The sequence below is a fragment of the Melanotaenia boesemani genome, chromosome 20, assembly GCF_017639745.1.
Source record: "Melanotaenia boesemani isolate fMelBoe1 chromosome 20, fMelBoe1.pri, whole genome shotgun sequence".
NCBI classification, from domain to species: Eukaryota; Metazoa; Chordata; class Actinopteri; order Atheriniformes; family Melanotaeniidae; genus Melanotaenia; species Melanotaenia boesemani.
This window is the reverse complement of record NC_055701.1, coordinates 22,304,124-22,321,015: the sequence shown is the minus strand read 5'-3', so window position 1 is coordinate 22,321,015 and position 16,892 is coordinate 22,304,124. Positions and strand designations below refer to the sequence as shown.

Below are 16,892 nucleotides of genomic sequence, written 5' to 3'. Positions count from 1 at the left end.
ACACCACTCAGATTCAAATCAGGGAGGCCGTTCCTCCCAGTCACGCCCCCCCAGGTCTCACTGTCTTTACCCATGTGAGCACTGAAGTCCCCCAGGAGAACAATGGAATCCCTGGAAGGACTGCTCTCCAACACCCTACCCAAGGACTCCAAAAAGGCTGGGTACTCTGAAATGTTATTCGGTGCATTAGCACAAATAAAAGTCAAGACCCGTCCCCCTACCTGAAAGCAGAGGGAGGCTACCCTCTCGTCCATGAGGGTAAACCCCAATGTACAGGCGCCAAGTCGGAGGGCAATGAGCATGTCCACACCTGCTCGGCGTCTCTCACCGGGAGCAACTCCAGAATGGAAGAGGGTCCAGCCCTTCTTGAGGGAAGTGGTTCCACAGCACAAGTTATGCATCGAGGTGAGTTCATCTAGCCAGAACTGCTCAACCTTGTGCACCAGCTCCTTTCCCGCCAGAAAGGTGATGTTCCACGTCCCTAGAACTAGCTTCTGCACCACCAGGGTCCCTGCCTTTGGCCGCCACCCAGCTCACACTGCACCCGATCCCTATGGCCCCTCCTGCAGGTGGTGAGCCCACAGAAGGGGGGCCCATGTTCTGGCCGAGCCCAACCAGGTGAACCATGTCCGGGAAAGAGAAACCTGGATCCATCGTTTTTACTCATGCGGTCTGTTGAGCCGTGTTTTGTCTGAATAAGAATTATAAACCCTACAGTAGAAAACTAAATTACTAATCCATTTTAAAAAACATGATCCTTTTATGTTTAATCCTTATTCACAAATTGTCTGATAATTCCAATACAATAGCGTAACAATCCAAGACTTCTGAGTCAGGCCATGTCCAAACTTTAGAAAATTTTAAGTCCTGGCAACAGACAAACAATGTAAACCAACATTAATGTTTTAATGTATTTAAATATTAACTATATAAATTTATCTAATATTTATGATGCATATTTTCCAGTTCTTCCTCATAAATTAAGTATTGCTTGTTGGGCATTTCTTTGAACTTTGCCTTAAAATGTAATTAACAGTATCAGTAGTTTTTCACACATTCATCACAGTGCGCACTTAAACTCAAAGCTTTATAAATTCTTAGTAATGACTCCTGTAAAGAGTAAATTTCAGCTTCTTCCCTCTGGATGGAGGTTTTTTCTTTTTAGTCCCAATGTGCACAGCAAAGCATTATAAAATCAGTTTTGCTCCTCTTGCCATCACTGAGCTCAATAAGAAGTAGTGATACTTTTACTCTGTTTATTTTTTATTATTTAGCTGTGTTTATCATTGTGACTTTTAAAATTCTATATTTTTATCCTGGTTTTTATCCCAGAAAAAGTCTGCACACCTTATGACAGCTTTAGTTACTTTTATAGAGTATGATTTTTACCATGTCACTGGTTTTGAAAATATGAATCTTGCAGTTGTAACAATTCACTGCTGCAACCAAAAGTTTGGTTTACATGTTCAGAAAATATGTTGCTATTTAATAAAACATCCCTAAAGAAGCCATTATGCTCGATGGGTTCTTCTACTTTACCTTCAGTACATGTTGTAGTATTTTTTATCTAAAAGGTACCGCTTCACTGTCTAAATACTTCTTCCAAAATTCAGCTCTCTAACCCGTGTGTGATAATACTTGAAAAGTTAGTATTGTCACACAAAACCAAACACAATTACAGCAAATCAAAGACAGACAGGGGAAAGGGGGGGGTGAACAGAAAAATTAGAGGTCAGATAGAGAACCCTTTTCTTTTTAAAGTGTCATCTGGATTTCATTTCATAAATTCCACATATTTTACATGTACTGGCTGCAATTTTCACTAGCTCCTGAAACGAGAAGCCGTGTTCAGGCCATTGCTGGCCAGCAGTTCTGGACAACAACAACCTGGCCTCTTATTACCCTCTTCAAACACAAACTCGTGTATAAACACACACTGACGCTGATTTAAAAGCATGCCCAGTGATGCAAACGCACAGCAACAAATAAATAAGCTCACAAAGCCAAATTATCTACGACATTTATCAGAGACGTGAGGGATTTTTACACAGTGAAAGAGAAAGTGGCAACAGAGCCACGGGTGTGAAAAGGGCTATTGAGCCTGGACTAGGGTGTCCCGCACCTGCACTGTCTATTCACCCCACTGTTTACACACTGTCATCCACAATTAATACCTCCTGGGGACTGGGCTGCCTGCCCTCCACAGGGCCCCCGGACCCATCCAGGGCCCTTATGGATGCCTAATTGAGCATACCACTCTCCTGATTGAATTAACAGCTCTGTCTCTGGGACCTTTTCCCCCCTTACGCCGAGGAGGGGGGACGATTCCACACCCGCATGGGACCCCTGTACGGTCCAAAAGAATACAGAGCAGAAAGGAGAGGGGGGTTGGTGGCTGGAGAAAACAAGGGGTCAGAAGGGGGAGTTGGTGAAACTGTCCAGAAAACGTGGCCCTTTCTGTTAGCAAAACCCAGGCTGGAAATGTGAACCGAGGGCAATGAAAGGTCTCGGTCTTCACAGGGCCGGTGAGTTGCAGCTGGGCAGTGAGTGGGAAGAACAGTGAAAAGATATGTTGAGAACATGCACAGCATCGGCATACAGTGCTTCTCAGTGCTTAACAATCCACATAAGTACAACTGCAGATATTTTTTTAATGAAATTTAACTACAATATTCCAGTGCTTTCCAAAGATCACAGTATAAAAAGTCTCACACTAAAGTAATGTAAAAATACTTGATGCAGAAAACTTTGTTCAGAGGATGACATAGTGTTACATAATGCACTTATTTTACTGATGTATAAGAGAATGAAAATAAGAACACCCCCCTTTCCCCCTCTTTATAATTAGGCTGATTAAATCTTTAATCCGTTGATTTGATTTGATTTAATCTATGTCACTTGATCAAGGGCCATAAAATTTTTCTGCTTTTGATCAAGGAATCATTGACTGTTATTTTCTTATCTAAAAAGTTATTTTCTTTCCTTTGTGTTAAACTAATATTTTTAAATTATCTCGCTATTTGTAACTAAATCTAAAAAAAAATAAAATAAAATGCTAGCAAAATAAACAGGACTCTAATCATCAAATAAACCTTGATATGATGAAATTCCTCGACAATAAACACCACCAAGAATTATCTCAACATTACCCTATTTGCAAGTTGGAATACTGGTCTGAAAACTATCAGAAGACACAGCTTTCTCTTATGTTTCACCAACTTATTTTTATAAATGAAGGCAGAAATTTGGCACATGAGCCTTCAAGTGAAGAATGAATTCAGTAAGAATTGTAAGTATATAACTGTTCAGGAAAAATTTTAGTATTTCAAGTGAGAAAACATAGTTAAATCTGGGCAACTTACCCTCAAGTTAACATAAATTATCTTTTATTTTCATCTATTATCTTCTTTTGTACTTTGAGTGGTGGAAGTGATTGAAAATGTAAAGGGCCAAGTACGTCATAGAAGTCTTACAGAAAAATACGCAGGGTATCATAATTTTTGGTTGATTGAACTTGTCAGAGAAATATTATAGTCTCAGTAAATATGTTCCACCATGTGTAAAACCTTCTGCAATAGCCTCCTGGTATGATATAATGCAATGATAATAAAATATAATAATGTGGAAAATTGGAAGCTCTCTGGAGAGAGATGGAAATGAAATGTACTGAGAATGACTGCATCTTCTCTGTTTCCAGGCCCATAAAGCTGTTTGCCATGTCTTTATCTCTACTTGTCAAAGCCTGGAACACACATCCAGCTGACGATCAAATCTGCCTCTTAAAGGGAAATGAAACGGATGAATTCATGTCAGCTGAAGCTGCTGAAAGTCAGTGTCCTGCAGCCAAAAGTACTTATTGTCTGAACTCCCTGAGTTTTTCTCTGTATCTCCTGTCTGGATTTCTGTGTTGCCTTTTTTAAAAAAAATTAGCTTTCTAAAATAAATGATTCTGAATATTCATTTCATTACAGAAGCTGCCAACATCTTTGTCTAAGGTCAGGCTTCCTCAATCCCTTTTTTAGTGGATCTCGTGTTTTTCAGGGTGGATAGCTCATATAATTAGTCGGGTTGAAGGGTAATCTCTCTCCACCTGAACCTTTGTCAGCATTCATGGCTAAAGTCAGTATATCAGTCAAACTTTATTTATGTAGTTTTTTTTAATGCAAATGTAAATCAAAGTCTTTAACAGAACAAGTAGAAATACGAGACAAAATAATATAGAATAAAAAAAATCATTAAAATAAAAAATATTAAAACTGATCCTAAAAAACAAGTTATAGGAGCTAATTACAAAATATTTAAAATCTCTAATTAAAAAGATTTAAAATAGTTAAAACCAGTTTAGACTAGTAAAATAAGGCAGGAATATTTTACAAAATTATGAATATACAGGAATGTTTTCAGCCTAGTCTTAAAAAGAGAGAGGCTGTCAGTGTTTCACACAGACCGGTAGCTGGTTCCACCTGAGAGGAGCCAGAAAACTAAAAGCTCCACCACATGACAGCGTGGGGCCACGTGCACATTTCTGAAGGCAGCAAGGATGCAGAATGACATTTCTTAGCAAAAATGCTGCCAATAAGATTATGTGTTTTTTTGTTTTTTTGTTTTTTTTTATTTAATTTTATTTATTTATTTTTGTGGAAGTTCTTGCTTATTTTAGCAAAGTGATTTATCACAACCGGACGCCTGCAGTTACGACCTGCTACTGAATGAAAACATTTCATGCATCTATGAAACAAAAATGAAGCTCCTAAACTGTTGACATCAAGGTAACGGGAAAAACAGTTACCTAGGCAGGAACCTTCAAACCTTGGCTGGAGCCTTCCTGTGTTGTTATTCTGTATTCTGGTTGAGTCCTGTCCTTTGATGAAGTCAAAGTTAAATGAACAACATACAGCCTTACCTTTTTTCCTTAAAATAGGGACAATTTGTGGACATTAATCACAATGGCTCTAATGTTCAAAGCCTCAGGGACCCCCTGAGCTCTTTGGTGGACTCCCTTGGGGGGTCTCGGAACCCAGGTTGGGAACCACTGCTCTATGGTACTCTGGCTTCCTCCCACAGGCCAAAAACATGCTCCTAAGATCAAGCTGTAATTCTAAATTCTCCACAGGAGTGACTGTGTGTGATGGACTGGTGACCCATCCACAACCTATTAGCTGCCAGGAAAGGGTCCAGACCCTTTCAACTATTGGACAAGATAGTTTTCATTTGCACTGATTACTTCTATCATTTTTCTGCTCTTAAGCTTCACGAGTCTTTAGGTAAAGCTGTCACGGTGCAAATGAACTTAAAAACTTTATATTCCCAATATTACTGGTTCAAAAGATTTGGTCAGCAGAGCAACAGAAAGTAAAAGGAATAAAAGCAACGACTGCATTTTTTTCTGTTGCTTGAACAAAAATATTTATTATTTCACTGACTGTTTAAATGAACAGTTAATTTAATTAGTTTTCCTGTGATGTGTTTATAACTGTACCACTAAGTGGATATATGCTGCATGACAGCTTTGGTAATCTCTTCCAAATAGATTTTAGGGTGAAAACATTCCTCTTGGCTGTTTTAAATAAACATTGTTTCTTATCTGTAAAAAGAAGGCTCCATCCTGAGTAACAACTAACAAATTCCTTTACACATTTATCTGATTTTATTTCCTCATACAACTTTGGCTCCTTCCCAGTACAAAACCAGTATGTGGGAATGCACTGGGCCCTCACCGGCGTGGTCTCCATGACTGCACCGAACAGCTCACCTCTCGATGAACCCCCAGTCCAGCTTCGGTGGTGGGGAGTATGCCCCACCAAAAACAAAAACTAAAAATTCTGCCGAGCATACCCCTGCACCAGTGAACTGTGCAGCCATCGCACCATGCCCCCCCGCTCCTCTCTGAACCCCCACCCAGACCCCATGCCCCCAGTTAACAAGCCAGACAACACGTTCCCTGTTGTCACTGTCCTCCTGATATGGCCCACGGGCGGGGCCAATTAAACTCGCACTGTTCCCCACTCCGGGTCAGGAGTTTAGTGGGTCATCAACACTGCGATTTTCTACCAGTTATCTAATCTTGATGTAAGTTTGCTCTGAGAACAGTAATGGGTTTCACTGTCATGTGCACTGAGAGAAAACAATCCCACTGAATTTTCATATTACTAATGCTAACCTGCTTCATTCTGCACAGGGTTGCAGAAAACTGATGCTTATCCCAGAGGAAGGCTACACACTGGACATGTCTAGTCAGGGCTCTAACCAGGAGCCTCTTTATTGAAAGGAGACAATGTCAACAACTGCAAGCTTGAATTTAAAAATCTGTCAGATATAAATACCGCTTATGAAATTGCTCCTATGTCCAAAAGTTTTTGTTAGCCAATCTAGCTCATCCTCTGGCCATTGAAAAGTGGAGGCAGGTGCATGAAAAGATGATTTTGCATGTTAAGAAACACTAACTTACGTACATTTAATTATGCACTTAATGTACAGTGTTGCTAAGAAATGCTTCAATTAAATTAAAATAAAAACCAGTAACTATTTTGCCACCCAACCGCTGACCAACATTTGTTTCAGTATCTCTTAGCAGAATGACAGTGAACCAAGCATTCTCAGCTGCAATCATTCACTTAATTATTTACACCTGTGCTTTTTCTACCCCAGTGCAGAGCATGGAGCCTCTGCAGGGTCTTGGAGGGGAGGACATGTGGATGGCCAAAGATCAGTTATTTCCCCCAGTTAATAATTCCAGTTAATGTTGTATTATACATTACAGGAAAGGCTGATTAGTCACCTTTACAATGAGGTGTAGCTGGTCTGGATCATTCTTCTGTGGAATGAGCAACACAGAAAACATGCCAAAATTCCCTGCAAAATTCTCCTGTTGGTGTTCAGTCTTGTTTTGAGATACTTGGTTAATTAAATGATTGCACACCTACTGACCATTTTTACACTTTATTCGTTTTGAACGGTCAGGGATATGCAGCCAAAACAGCTCCTCATCCCGGTCACCAGCCCTGTCACATTATGCTGTGGGGTGGCATCCCATTCCTCAGCCTGGAGTTGTTGAAGGTCAATCAGCATGGTTGTGTTGGTCACTCTGCCATGTACAAGCTGATCCCACAAGTGTTCAGTATGGTTGCAGCAGGTGATTCTATCCCCTCCACTTCCAAATTCTGGAGGTACTGTGTGATGTTTCTGGAGATATGGGATCACCACTGGCTCCAGAATCTCCTTCTGATGTGTCTATCAGTGGGTGCTAGTCGTGCATCTGTGACTGATACACACCTGGCAGTACTTACAACAAGAGCGAATACCAACTGGAGAATATTACAAGGGATTTTGGCACAATTTTGGGAATACTACCCAAACATTTAGCTGTGTTGTTCTTTCCACAGAAGCCTGGTTCTTTCATATTATCCCTCCCTATAAAGATGACTAATTAGGCTTTTCACCTGTGTATAATACAACGCCTGTTGTTATTATTAAAGGGGAGAAATATTTGACCAAATACAAATTTTCTTACATTTTGTGCTAAGTTTATTTCTACAGTAATAGCCAGGGCCAGACCGTGTGATATTACTAGTTCTGCCACATACTACATACTGTAAAATAACCTGTGTTGTATATATATGTAGTACAGTAATTATTATTCTGAGAAAAAGATTCCTACACTTCATTCAAACAACAAAAATATTTTCCACACATAAGTGTGTAACATGACTTCATTAAGCTAAAATATATATAAAACAGCTCTGATGATTGTGCTTTGAATTTATTATATGAGTGTATATTTGATGCACTGTCAGAAATGAAAATATAAACATATGATAGCTGTATGTGTTTTGAGGGAAGGATTCAGATTTAATAAGAGAGAACATGTTTTTTACTGCTGTGTTTAATTTCTTTCAGATGATTCCAGAAGTTTTGACAAAATAGTTAACTCTTTTGGGAGTATATTTAGAGTTTTGAGGAAAATGAGCAGCAGTTTCTGGAGATGTGTGTTTGGGGAAACTGTGAAACATCACCGACCAGATGCTGACTTTTCATGTGACGTCGCAACTCACAAATCTGTAACTGTGGCGCCCTCTGGTGTCCATAAAGAGCAATTACACCCAATTTCACCACTGAGCTTGACAGATGGCAGCTGTTAAAGATGTGACTTTTGAGCGGTCAGATTAAGCAAACATCTAATTCCAGGCTATATTTAACCAATGTTTATGTTTTTCCTCGTGTTTTTCTTATTATACATGTACATATGTATTCTAGTGAGGGCAATAACAGCTGTGATTTTGGAAACTGAAAATGCTTATTTAACTTAACATTTTAGATATAAGCCTCTGCTTACAGTCTGGTGGGAAAATGGGCCTTTTAAAAATATATATATATTAACCTGTAGCATTTAGCTGCATTAGGCAAGTGTTTTGTTAGCGGACAGACGGCTGCTTAACTGCATGCTGTATTTTTAGCATATTTGCCACAAGCAGGCGGAGCTAAGGAGGGTGAGAAAAAGAGATGCTGCTGAAAAAGCAGGTGGAGACCGCGGATGTTTACGACATGCGTTTTGCCTAGGGAGGATCAGAGGAAGCTGAACTGGCTATATATGTTTGTTGGAGAGAGTAAAACTCCCCCAGGGGATAGTTTTGCGATCTATTTCGTGATTTGGAAAGCGCAGATTTGAGCTCTCAGAGGCTGACAGACAGACAGCGAAAGACTCCGTCTGTGTCTGTCGTGTCGCTGGAGGTTGCGACGATGTGATGCTCCATCTTTGGACCGACGGCTGGAGCCTTTTTTATCCCTGAAGCCTGATATTATGCGGGAAATAAGGCAGACTGGACGGATTAAAGGGGAACAAAGTACCGGTCTAGAAAACGTTTTGCAAACTGGCAGGTCAGTGGATGTGTGCGTGGTAGCGACCGTATTAACCACAACCAACCAACGGGGTCACACAGCAATGCATATTTATTCCAACTGTAGCATCACAGCAAACAGCCGTTTGTGTGTGAATTCAGCTCAGCGTAAATTTTAACTTTGCGTGTAGAAATTTATATTTAAACCCAGTTTTCCACTTATGATGATGGCTAAAGTGGAAAAGTGGAGGCCTTCACTGTTTGTAGGCAGGTGTGAGTCCATGTTGGGACCTGAAGACTGATGCAAGACTTATGCTTGTTTATCACACACCATCTCCTTCAAGTTTTTAGATATTATCAGCTGAATGATAAAATATTATCCTGCCGTTTGTGTGTCAATGTATTTGTAGGTTGATTGTGTGATGTAGAGTGAAAAATGTTGCTTTGAGTAATCGAATTCTCTCAACCCAGTAACTCTGCCAAAAATAGATTCTTTATTAAAGGATGGTGATGTTTTTCTGTGTGTTATCTCACTTCCCTGAAGGGGAAAATGTCTCATCTGGTGTAAAATCATGGAGTGCATGAATATGTGCTCATGCATGCGTGCATCTCTGAACCTGCGTTATGACCCTCCCCCCACAGACTGCATCTTTTTTAAGCTCTTGACTGAATGCTATAATCCTCTAATTGAAACCTCTTCCCACTGTTTTGTCCACTTTCCTCTTGCCTCATATGATCCTCCCTCCCTCCATTGATCTCTGCTTTCCTCCACCCCCTCCCTCTCTCCATCTGCAGTGTTCGCCAACTATGGTTGACCCCTCGGATGCTGAGGAGCAAAGTAAGTGTAAAGGCCCGCAAATCGACAAACCAGCTGAGGCCACAGAAGACGCTCGACTGCCAGAACATGATGATGGCACGACAACAGAGGATGATGGGGATGCCAGTTTCGAGACACCACCCACTGGCAGCTCTGAGCCGAGTCCCTGCCATGCTGCGTTGCCGGCGGGTCCAGAGGTCACCTGTCAGGGCCCAGCACCTCAGCAACCACAAACTCAGAGTGATTCAGAGCTCTCCCCTAAACTGCATTTGGACCTGTACAACTTTGACTCTCCGGTCGCAGAGGGCAGCCGCTACGTGTTGACAAGCCCTCGCTCTCTGGAGGCCTGTGCTCGATGTGGGGTCAAACCTGTGGAGCTGCTGCCCCGCCCACTTGCTGACTTTGCCAGGGAGGCTCCCGGACGCTCCATGCGTGTCGCCACAGGTCTGTTTGAAGTCTACGAGAAGGACAGACACGCCAAGCTGAGGCAGTGCAGGGAGGAGAGGGAACGGATCGTTAGGGAGGAAAAAAGAAGGATTCTGCAGGCAACGGTTAACAGCAGCAGTGTATCTTCATCCTCTGTGGATAAAACCTCCTCTGGCCCCAGTCTGCATCCTAAATCTGGGACAGTGTCATCTAGCTCTGTCCCTGATGTGGGAGCGTCCTCAAGTCCATCTTCTAGAGCAGGCTCAGCTCTTTTATCTAAAGCCCCCACCTCCACTCTTAATACCTCCCCGAAATCTATTCCCTCAGGATGTGCCCAATCTTTAAAAACTGGCTCCACAACCTCTACACCAACTTCTAAAGGTGGACTTCAAGGATCTGCCAAACAGTCAATGTCTTCATCATCTGAACACATAAAACCCGCACGGCCACTCTCATCTGGCCCTCCATCAGTGACCAGGAAGTCTAGTGGTAAATCCTCAAACACCTTTCCTCGATCAACACCAAAGCCTCCGTCCTTCCCCCGAGCCAACTCCACATTAACATCATCAGTGTCAAAGCCTGCAGTTGCAGTTCAGAGTGCCGGTACGCCTCTGAATGGCATGACAAGAGGCCCGTTCTCTCAGCACAACGGACATCCTGGGTTTCACCCTAAGGTGAGAGGAAGAAGCCACTCACTGGAGTCTCTGCAGCGAAGGATGGATCCCGTCTGCTCTTCAACCTCCACAACTACAACCACAACTACATGCACCTCATCAGAGTCAGGTGCTTCCTCCTCTTACAGTTGGGATGGTGCACGAGATCACTGGGCTAAAGTTTCCAGTCCTCGAGCACGCACTCTGGCAACTTTCAACTCCCTGATGGGCCGCAGCCTCAGCCTTGGTGACCTGAGCCACTCACCTCAGACAACACAGAAAGTGGAGCGCATCATGAAGGAGGTGAAGCGTCGAGGCCTGAAGGCCGTGTCCGAGCGCGACCGTAAGATCGCCGCACTGATGCTGGCCAGATACCAAGAGGAAGACATCATGAGTCAGACCCGCTATGTGGCTCACCTTCAGTGGGATAGTGAGCGCAGGATGGAGGAGCTGAGGCGAGAGCAGGAGGAGAGGGAGAAGCAGCGTGCCGTGCTCCAGTGTCAGCGAGTCTGGCAGACACAAGTGTCAATACGACAGCGGCGGCTCAGTCAGCAGGAGAAAGAATCAGCAGCTGCCAAGATGCGACAGGCTGAGGAGAATGAGGAGCGATGGAGGGAGCTCGCAGAGCAGCAGGAGCGCAGCCGCATCCTGAAGTTGCAGCAGGCGGCGCGAGAAGAGAAGCACAAGAAAGCGCTGCAGGAGCAGAACCTGAAGGCCCTGGAGGAGGAGAAGTCCGCCATGCTGGAGCAGGAGAGGCTGCTGCTGGAGGAGAAGCTCACCATGGCTGAGCTGAAAAGGCAAGAGAAGGAGCACCAGGCCCAGGAGGAGAGACGAGGTCTAAACAAAGCAGAGAAGAGACGTCACGCGGCCCTGATACAAGAGATCGCCCGCAGGGAGCAGGAAGAGCGGGACGAGGCCAGGAGGTCAGCGGAAGAGAAGCTCAGCCGTTCCCTTGAAAATTATGAACAGATTGTTGAACGTCGGGGGCAAGAGCTGAAAGAGAAGGCAAAGCGCGAGGAGAAGCAGATCCTGAAAGCACGCAAGGCAGCAGAGAAGCGCGAAAGGCAGCAGCAGCAGGTGCTGGAGGCCCGCATGAGGGAGGCGGAGAAACGAGCCCAGCAAGCAGCTTTGGTGGCCGAGGAGAGGGCCAAGGAGAAAGCTCAGCGGGCCGTCCAGACCCGACAGGAGAAGGAACGACTCCAGAAGCTCAACAGGCAGCGAGTGGAGGAAGAGGAGAAGCAGAGGCGCCTGGAGCTGCTCCAGTCCATCGAAAGGAAGCTTGAGAAGAGCGAGCAGATCTTCAGGGAGAAGAAGGCGGTACTGGAGAGCGCTCGCTCTGTGGCTCGAGCATCCTTTCACGTGCGAGATAAAGTGCGGGAAGAGACGAACATGCGCACGTTTGATAAAATGGCCCTGGAAGCTCAGCTCAAAGCCAGTCTGGATGAGAAATAAACCCATAGCTTTGTTGTGAACTTCTTACTTCTGGTCACGTGTTTGGCATTGCCGTCATGATGGCCGTCATCACTCAGCAGCTTTACCCACAGTGTTATTTTTACCTTACATATTGTTACCCACGAGCGACTTGATTACATTTTTTGACCATTATTATCAAAAGCAAACAAAATCATTTTTGTATTTTGGATGAAGACTACAATCTGTATCAGCTGTAAAGCCTTGAGGCCGATAGTGCAGACTTGATGTAATAGTGTGGAGCTGCTTTTTGCAGCTACTTAACCCTGCCTCTCTCTCTCGTTCTCTCTCGCTCTCTGTCTGTTTGCCCTCTGCTCCATCTGTTTCAGCCACCAGACCGAAAGCTGTGCTGGAATGAAAAGAGTCATTGTTTATCAGGAAGCACAACTCCATGACAACTGCACATGCTTTTAAACAAGCACTGCTGGAAGGGGAGAGTATAAAAAGCATAAAAAAGTAGAACACAGATAGTTTCAGACCCTCAAAAGCAAATGAAGGACCTTTTTGTACACACTCAGATACAGTGAGGAGATACAGCCCTGGGCTGGATGCCCTTGTCGGCTTAGATGCTGACAGGTCAGCACAGAAAGGTGCAAAGGATGCTGGATACTGCAGCAGGACTGTTCTTCCTCCTTCAAATCCCCTTCGAGGACAACTTCTGCCTTCCCTCTTCATATTAAAGAGTAAAACTGCCTCTTGATTCCACCACTGTGGCTCTGCTCCCCAACACACCTGTCTGGTCAACAGTTTTTGGGTCAACTAGGTATGTGGTTTTATTGCTTTCACAGCTCATGCAATGCTGTCGGATTTGTTACATGATGTTGCCTTCTAGTGCTTGCAGTAAAAAAAGAACAGAAAAAAACAATGCTGACCATGACCTGACAGCAGTGGTAAAAAAAAATGCATGTACTGACTCGCAAGCCAGAGGCCTGTTTTTAATGCCCCTGGCAATGCTTATCTAACAATCTCTCCAATTTACAAATATAAAAAATTGTAAATAAATAATCAGAGACACAAATAGATTTTTTTTGCCCTCTTATGTAGCTGTTGTCATAGCAATAGAAACCAAGATGGAGCAATTGGAGATGTGTGGGAAATATATGGAGCTGGTTCTCTGGTCGGTTGTTTCTTTTAGTTTTTTTCATATTACTGCAGCATCTTTACTTATTCAGGGAAACACCTTCATCTTGACAGTCAGCTGCTGCCCTCAGTGAACATCTGCAGCCAGGACGTAGACCGTACCAAGCATTTCAGACAGTCACGTGTCTCATATCTGCTTACTGCCGAGATGAAAACCAGCGCAGGACCAACAAGCTTATGGCTGACTGAGCACTGTTCCTAGCAGATAATCAGGATGAGACAGCAGATCTGCGCTGTAGGTGCTCTAACATGATGAAGTCATGGCATTTATTTTAAAACAGCTGCAGTTAACAACCACTAAATAAAATTCACAATTCCAGATACAGATGGACTCTGAATTCAATATAGAAACCTGGTAAAGCTTCAGATTTCTGTCTAAATTTAAGCACAGAAAATGTCATTTAATCTGCAGGAAGTCACAGATGAAAGAGTGACCGGATGAAACAAGTCAACGGCAGTGATGCAGCACTTTAAACTAAAAATATATGCTTCACAGCTCCCTGAAAATGCTGAGAAAATGATCAAATTATTCATGTTTATAAAAAAAGAAAAAAAAAAAAAAACATAAAATCCCCAATCAAAAAGGCACATATCACAACTTAAACATAAAATTATTTTGAAGCAAATGACAACATGAAATGCATTTTATATCCTTGGAGAAAATTGGTTTTGTTTAAAATATAGAAAAAGTTTAATTCAATACATCAAGTGGCTTATGAACACCAGTAATGTTTTTTTCTGTATTAATATATATATTATATATATATATATATATATATATTTCTTGTTTTTTTTGAGGACCCCATTCATGCAAATACTGAAAAGCCATAGACCCCCTGCTCTACCCCGTGCTGAAACCATGCTGGCTTTTGTGCTTTAAAAAATGAGATTCTCACCTTAAATAATGTATTCTGGCTGAGTCCTGTCCCTCCATAAAGCCAAAGTTAAATTAACAACATATAGCCTTACTTTTTCCTGAAAATAGGGACAATGCGTGGACATTAATCACAATAACTCTTAATGTTCAACTCATCGGGACCCCCTGAGCTCTTTACCTCAGGTTGGGAACGACTACTCTAAAGTTCGATCTCTTTGTCCTAACAGCTGAATCAGTAATAAAACTGCTTTCATGTTATGATTTAATCTCATTTGATAAAATTACAACATATTTGAATGCAGACTGGTTTCTTACATTGTACTTTTTTATATTTTATTTGCCACGACAGGCAAAAAACTAAAAAAAAAAAAAAAAAAAACAATAAACAAACATGAATTAAATCATTTTTCTTAAGCCATCGTATTTTTTTCTCCTGGCTTTGCAACATTATCAATATCATTAACACTTTTTGCCATGATAATCACTTAATTTAGTTATTGTGACAGCCTTATTTTAGATTAACTTCAAACAGCAAAGTTGACATGATTATTTAGATCTTGTGAGTCTTCGGAGGAAGCTTTGTAACATCAGTACTTATTCTATGTCACACTTCATTTTTTACTAAAAGTAAAGGGACAATTTCTCAAAATTACATGACAGTTTTTATTTATCGTCCTTCTTACAATGTTTAGTTAAAACAAAACATGAATACAGTTAATAAACCAGTTTCATCAAAATCAGTCAGTCAGCCATCTGGTTCACAGCTTCTAGTTGCTAAGGATAATTATTTGTAATTATCAGTTTAATGGAATAAAATGGACTTTAACTGATGTCCTCCTTCACTTTCATGTTTAATCTGCTGCAGGTCCTGGTGATGAACGAGAGCTGGCGACAGAACATATCCTCCTGCTGAACTTTCTCTAAAATGGAAATGCATCCACATTTTTTCTTTTTACAAATTTTTTACTTGTTAACATCAACATCAACTGAGCTGCAAAGAGGAGAACTTGAGAAATGTACAAGGTTCAAACACAGCTTAATTAGCATCAAGGCATGTTGTTCCGTCCATTTGTCCCTTCTTACCGTTTCCTGACATGTGGGCTTTGTTTCTGTAACATTTCTGGTGTTAAGTTATTAAAACATTTGTACATGACTGTGAATGCTTTTTTCCTGTTAGTTAAATTGAGTTTGGTTGTTAAAAGGTTTTCAGATGTAGCAATAAGGGAATAGCCTTGGTTGATATCAGACATCAGATCTTTGTTTTCATCAGCTCTCTTAAAGTAAAACCCACAATCAGTGCAAACAATCAAAACTGGAAAAATAAAAACATTTTTCATTTAGATTGTCGTACTCTCTGTTTCATGTACTTCAGATTAATTATTGTGATTCTTTTCCATTTATAATCCCACATTACCTACTGTCTGTTATAACCTTTATGTGAAACCAGTTTAAGCTCATTGCAGCTCACTGTCAGGGTCAGGGGAGGATGAGGTTCTCATATTAAATATAGATAAATATTAGCTTAAAAATCTTCTTATAAAAAGTTGTAGTTTGCTTTTTTCCACCATTTTACTGTTTCATTCTCTACTACTTTGTCTACACCTTTGTGTTTTAGCCCAAAATGGTTCCAGACAAGTAGAATAATCATCCAAATTTAACAACTAGACTCTGCATTAACATCAGGAAGCGCTACTTAAATTCTTTGAATGCTGAATTGTGTTTGACAAGATTTTGTAAAAAATTTGTTACTTGAAAAGTAATGCACCCATAAGAGATTCCTCAGGAAAGTATAAAGTTACAACAGTTTGAGTGAATGCTCTCAGCTGCAGATACACTGCAGATTTTCAATGTGCAAATCAAATACTGATAAGTTTGAATTGAAGACTTATAGATTTCAGCTAATTTTACAAAATTAAAAGATCTTCATTTTAGGCCTGACAGTTTCAGGAACTAGAATATAGGCTTAAATCTAAATGTTGTGCTCTTTTATAACTATTTCAACTATTTTGACTCATTGCTGTCAGTCATGCTGCAGCCATTCTCACATCTACAAGTTGTAGGTTGAGAAAAGTTATCTACAACTTTATCTATTTAACATTTTATCACAGCTTATGTTTGAGAATATATATATATATATATATATATATATATATATATATATATATGTGCGCGTGTGTGTGTGTGTGTGTATGTATGTATGTATATAGTGAATGAACACCACTTGCTAAATACTGAATGATTTAGAACCAGCGGAGCAGGAATAAACAGCACTGCTAATGGTTTTAGGTAAAGGGTTGTGTAAACTTTAAGTTGTCCATAAATATCAAACACTTAATCAGTCCAGCCAAGTTTCCTCCCTCTTTAAATCCAACTCAGGCATGAGTCATGCAACAACAAAATTACATAACTCTTTCCACCCTTTTCATTTCCTAATCTGTCATCAATCTTGTTATATTTATCTGTAGATGCAGAAGAAACTGACTGTGTGAAACAAACTAATATGATTAGTTCCTTGATAGGTCTTCATTTGAAAAGATAAATTTATGTTAGTTTGCTACAAATACCACAGACGATGACAGCAGCATAATTACTGTGAATGCTGTTTTCTTAAAGGTGCAGTGTGTAAGAATTACTGACATCTACTGGTGGAGTAGGGCATAGAAATGACTTCAAAC

The 16,892-nt window shown here is 41.3% G+C and overlaps 1 protein-coding gene across 1 annotated transcript; it reads left to right on the top strand.

Moving 5' to 3' along the window:
* Positions 1-8,407: 8,407 nt before the first annotated feature.
* Positions 8,408-15,557, top strand: ccdc177 (coiled-coil domain containing 177). The gene is made up of 3 exons (XM_041972874.1): positions 8,408-8,874; positions 9,630-12,963; positions 15,083-15,557. The coding sequence occupies exon 2, from the start codon at positions 9,642-9,644 to the stop codon at positions 12,180-12,182; it is 2,541 nt and encodes an 846-aa protein (XP_041828808.1). The 5' UTR covers positions 8,408-8,874; positions 9,630-9,641; the 3' UTR covers positions 12,183-12,963; positions 15,083-15,557.
* Positions 15,558-16,892: the final 1,335 nt, after the last annotated feature.

Bases quoted from the DNA above. Each gene is read 5' to 3' on its own strand.
- ccdc177 (XM_041972874.1), top strand. From the start codon at position 9,642: ATGGTTGACCCCTCGGATGCTGAGGAGCAAAGTAAGTGTAAAGGCCCG.